The sequence below is a fragment of the Anopheles darlingi genome, chromosome 3, assembly GCF_943734745.1.
Source record: "Anopheles darlingi chromosome 3, idAnoDarlMG_H_01, whole genome shotgun sequence".
Classification (NCBI taxonomy): domain Eukaryota; kingdom Metazoa; phylum Arthropoda; class Insecta; order Diptera; family Culicidae; genus Anopheles; species Anopheles darlingi.
In genome coordinates, this window is record NC_064875.1 from 46,342,042 (window position 1) to 46,347,041 (window position 5,000).

Sequence of the window (5,000 nt, forward strand, 5' to 3'; positions counted from 1 at the left end):
TAGAGGCGTTTCGGTTTCTTGTCACCCTGATGTGGAACCGCGTCGTTTTCGCGCTTCTTGATTCGCTACTTAACCGGTTGCACTCGGTCCTTTGCCTCCTGAACCATTCTGCCATAGCTCCATCCTACCGTTAGCTTTTCGGTTGCGACAAAATTGAAGCGAAAAATGAGAAGGGAGAGGGGTTTAATTCAATGCTTCTGCCCAAAAGTGGCTCTCCTAAAGACACAACCCAACTTTGGGCCACGTCAAATGCACGGCACCAATTGGTTTTAACCGGTTCGGTTTGGCAGAGTGATTTACCGGGCCTACGCGGATCGCTTACGTTAAACTAGGGCTTCTCCTGCTCGACATTCTCGACTCCTATGCAGTAGTTGCAGCTCTCTTAGTATAGAAAACCGGGAATAATAAAATCTTTCACTAAGTAACGACGAGAGGATGCATTCAGCTGGTGATAGGAAGAGGAATGGAAAGAAGAGAATCGCAAATGCACTATGCTCGCATAGAAGCAACATATCATATGTAGCCGAGCCGAGTCTCATCTCGGGCTCATTGTGATCTCATTTCATATTTAAACAATCAACAAATGTGGAAACACGATCGTTACCTCGCGGTGTACCTTCTCTATCGACCTAACGTTCTGCTGCATTCCACTAAGCCCTTTTGTGTCGAACAAGGTTACGAACGGTAGGGTTTAGGATCGGGATTCGATTCGGAGCGTGCCACTAAGCCATCGTCATCGGATCGTTGTCGAGTGTTAGTTGATAGCATTACTGAACGATGAATTCGGGAAAGCAAATGTTGTGTTTTCTGCGGGAAAACTGTGTAGAACATGAGGTCTACCACGGGGTCTGACTTGTTGAGTTGTCGAGGGCGATGTCGATTTATAGTTTCTATATAAATATGTGTGTTTTTGGATTGCAGCGCTCTGTCCCTAGCCAATCCAATCCCTGCTTGGACTTAAGCTGAACCACTTTACACGATCCGAACCGGGAATCTCTTTCAAATTTCTCCAGATTCCATTTGCATTCCAAAACAAGCCAGAAACAAACTATCACCAAGCAGAATGTCGAACAACGAAGATCTTCTGCCTTTTTCTAATCCCTGCCCCACGACCCAAGCCTCCAGTCCCGTTTTCTTTTAACAGCCAACACAATACAACTACTATAACGGAAAGAATTAAACTAGATAACGGGAAAAACGGTAACGGAGATTATGAGACGATCTGCTGTGGCCTGCTGTAGCCAGGACAAGACGAGAGACGATTCGTGAAAGGAAAAGGAAGGATGCCAATAGCCCCAATCACCCTGTTCGCTGGATTTCCGCTATGGACGATTTAGGGGAACTTCATTTCACAAGCCAATGCGCTATCTCTTCCTCTCTCTCTTTGTCTTTCTTGTTCCAGCTCTCGTTCTTCGTCTATCGTCGTTCTAGCGAGGATGATCCTCTGATTCGGATCTTCAGCTCAACTCTATTAGCTATTCCGCTGTCCGGGCACTCACAGGCGCAAAATGCGAAGAACGTCCTGGTTGGTGCTGGCCACAAGTAGCAGGGAGGTAAACAGCAGAACGATGCTGTACCGGGACACACTGCCACGTCCGCAGAGCTCAATCACACTCTCCTGTGGCGAAAATTCAAAGATGCATTAACAGAGAGAACAACAAGAAAAGGCGGCACGTGGATCGGAGTGCTGCTACTTACGTTGGCATGTTTGTTGATGCAGGTGAGTGGCCTCCGTCGGGGCAGCGGATCGCTGCGCGCCTTGTGACAGGCGAGTGAAGCGTTGTAGTCGTGCTCCACCGGCCACGTCGACAGCTGTGGCACATGAGTTGGCAGTGGACAGAGCGTGTCCAGCACTAACAGTAGCAGATTACTGGATGGAATCGGTAACACCACGTACGGTCTGCGCAGCAAAGAAGAAGAGAGACAAATTAATCCCAAAGTCCCTAGTACACCGGTCAGGACGTCCACTCCGAGCACTGTCATACCGTTCGCACTGGTGCGCCTCCTTGGTGTAAATCAACGGATCGACATCCATGTTGAGCTCGTACAGCGTGATCACGTGGTCGCACGGTTCCGGCCGTGTCCGGTTGATCAGCACCTTGGTGAACTCGGGCTCCTTGTAGCGGTTCAACGTCGGATCGTCCAAATCGCCCAGTTCGGGCACGGCATCGTACGCCGCCGCATCATACACTGCAAAACGAAAACCATCACTTCAGTACGGAGGAATCGGCACACACAGACACACACATAAAATGAGAACTTACTTTCATCGTACGCATGGACCAAACTGAGGAACAAATGCATCACGAGCCACACCAGGTAGGAGAGCGTATTGGTAAGGATCGTCCACAGCAACCGGCCCGGTGTCTGCAGTATCGCGGCCAGATTGAACGAACCCTTCGACATAAAGCAGACCGCCTGGTAGTCGTACACCGTCACATTCCGGAACACACCATCATCCAGTAGGCGCTGCATGAAGGCCGGTTTGACCTCACCGAAGAACGCGCCCGTCTCCTGCAGCTGCTCGCTAATCACCACGAACCCATTGTTGTCGATGACGTAGCACTGGTAATCGCCGGTGAAGCACGTCTTCTCGCAACCCGGATCACCGTGCCCGCACTGGCTGGTGATGTTCTTGAAGAGCGTGTACAGGGCCGAGTGGTGGAACTGGAAGCCAACCACCGCGACCGGGGCCTCCCGGGTACCGTCGGTGTGGAAGATGGCGTGGCTGGCCGTGACGAGCGTGTCGTTCCGGTTGCCCGCATCGAACGGGACCGAGTACACGAAGCTAAACCGATCGCCATCATCCTTACCGCCATTCTCTTCGCCCGCCGCACCGGTCCCGGCCGAACGGCCCCGGTTCCTGTTGCTGTAGTACAGCTCCACCGCCCGCTTGTACCAGACCTCGTCGATCGCTCGATTGTGCATCTCGCTAAAGTCCGGCCTGTGATCGGGATCGATCGCGCCAAAAAGCCACAGAGAAAGCATGTGAGCAAGCATGTGAGTCAATCGACACCAATCACGCCAACCGCGGGGGGAACTTACTCGGCCTGCTTCGACTCGTCGGCACCGGTTGCGTACTCCTGCCAGCGTGTCAAGCCACTGTGCGTCGCCAGGAACGAGACGGTGATGCCGAACCGTTGCTTGAACTCGTTTCTTGAAAGAAGCAAAAAACAAAACAATTGTTAGATCGATCGATCGATTCTCGATGTTCCAGCTGTTCAACTCCACGGGGAGCTGACGTGATTCTCTAGTTGATCGTTTGACCCCTTCTAGCTGCGGGGCCGCCTGCTACTCTGATTGCATTCCCATTACCTTGGCAGCAAACCCATCAGTACTGCGATCGGACTTGGACTAAGGCATAACAGTGGAAGAGAGAGAGAGAGAGAGAAAGAGTGCGAGCGATCCCACATACAAACCGACCGGCCCCATGCCCAGCATTTACAAAATCGGTTCCAGGTGCCGTATGCATGAAGGTGTATGTGTGCGTGTGTTTAGATGAAGGTGCGATTAGTTGGGAAATGACATGTTTGAGCGTTCGACGAGTGTTTGTACAAATCGTGGACCAGCGATCCGCCAAGAATCGAGTATGGTATTTCGAAGGAGGGCGGCCAAACAGTGGAAAAAGAAAAGAATGAGATGTTTTGTTTGAGGTTTGAGGGGAGAAAGAGAAAATAGGTAAATGGTTTTTGGAAGGAAGAGAAAAGAGTGCGTAGCATTAGTCGGTTCCCAATGTGACGGTGATGGAAGATACGCGGGGAGAGCGAGCAACAGGAGGAAAAAAGAAAACGGGAAAAACGTATTATCAATCAAACCGTACAACCGCAACCTGCCCCTGTCCCAAAGTATATTGAATGATAACGCTGCGTGCGTTGCGTGATGCTGCAGTTTGAGTTGACGGAAAGTTGAAGAGGCGAACGGTTTCGTGTGAAGTTGTTGTAGGGTATCCATTTGCCAAGTATCTTCCCTATGTACAAGCGATCAACTCTACACACTCGCGGTGCTTACCCTTTCTCATCCTTGTTGCCACTGCCGCTGGCGTTCTTCGAGAACCATTCCGTAACACGAGCATCGTATACGAGGGCCTGCATCAAACCGCGATCACCTGCAAGCAGATGCCAACGAAAAAGAAGAACGCAAGAGAGAGAAATAGAGAGAGAAAGAGCGAGAGAAAGAGAGAAAGAGAGAGAGAGAGAGATGTGGTTAGGTTTTCCTTGTCGTTAATACTGGACAAATTTGCCAACAAAGAGGATGCTAAAAGTGGTGGAAAACACAACAACAAAGGAAATGAAAAACCATTCCACTACTCAAGAAGGTGCCTTTGGGGTGGGTGGTCTGTGGGTGGAGGGAGGAGTTCATTGCAAAACCGAACGACGGTGCCATACAGTGCAGGTGTGATCGTGACGAGTAAGAGGACACGAGGTGTTGATGAAACCAACGGATGGAAAACCAAAGCGGGACTGAACGAAGAGATACAACGATTCAACTGGTGCAAGAACAAGAAGAAGAAGAAGAAGAAGTGTTTGATAAAAGACACACGCACACACAAACGAAATCCAAAACAACGTAAATGCACACGCCAAGGTGAAGTTGTGAGTGTGTGTGTGTGTGCTCTCATGGTTGGTTGTGCAAGGAGAAATGCATTCGAACACATCTGGATCAGGGACCGGGGCCGTATTGGTAGAGGTGCTGTGCTGTGCTGTGAGTGAGGGTGTGCAAATTGAGTAGTTCCTATATCACTACCATTCCGTTCTTGAAATGCTCGCTAGAATCTTCAGCGGTCAACCTAATTTGGTAGCGCTAGGGAGAAGGATGTGACTACAAGATCTCTCACCAAGGGGTACAACAACATGCTAACGGTACAACAGTCGGGGAAGGATAGAAATTGTGAAAAGTGCGAAAGGATCTAGTTGCTATCGGTGTGTAAGGACAGTTCGTTATTCTCTCATAAATTTTAAACTCAAATCGCGCCTTCAATTAACCTTCATCTAAACGACATT

At 49.9% G+C, this 5,000-nt stretch overlaps 1 protein-coding gene across 4 annotated transcripts in view; it reads right to left on the reverse strand.

Annotated features, from left to right (window-relative positions):
* LOC125954577 (voltage-dependent calcium channel subunit alpha-2/delta-3) overlaps positions 1-5,000 on the reverse strand; it is a 15,145-nt gene that overhangs the window by 541 nt on the left and 9,604 nt on the right. For all 4 annotated transcript variants that reach the window (XM_049685003.1, XM_049685002.1, XM_049685001.1 and 1 more), the window contains 6 exons: positions 4,009-4,105; positions 3,046-3,156; positions 2,265-2,944; positions 1,986-2,190; positions 1,699-1,900; positions 1-1,618 (listed from right to left, as the gene is read on the reverse strand). The exon at positions 1-1,618 is cut by the window's left edge and continues 541 nt beyond it. In XM_049685003.1, coding sequence (XP_049540960.1) covers positions 1,496-1,618; positions 1,699-1,900; positions 1,986-2,190; positions 2,265-2,944; positions 3,046-3,156; positions 4,009-4,105 — 1,418 coding nt within the window. In that variant the 3' untranslated portion in view covers positions 1-1,495. The remainder of the gene's footprint in view (positions 1,619-1,698; positions 1,901-1,985; positions 2,191-2,264; positions 2,945-3,045; positions 3,157-4,008; positions 4,106-5,000) is intronic.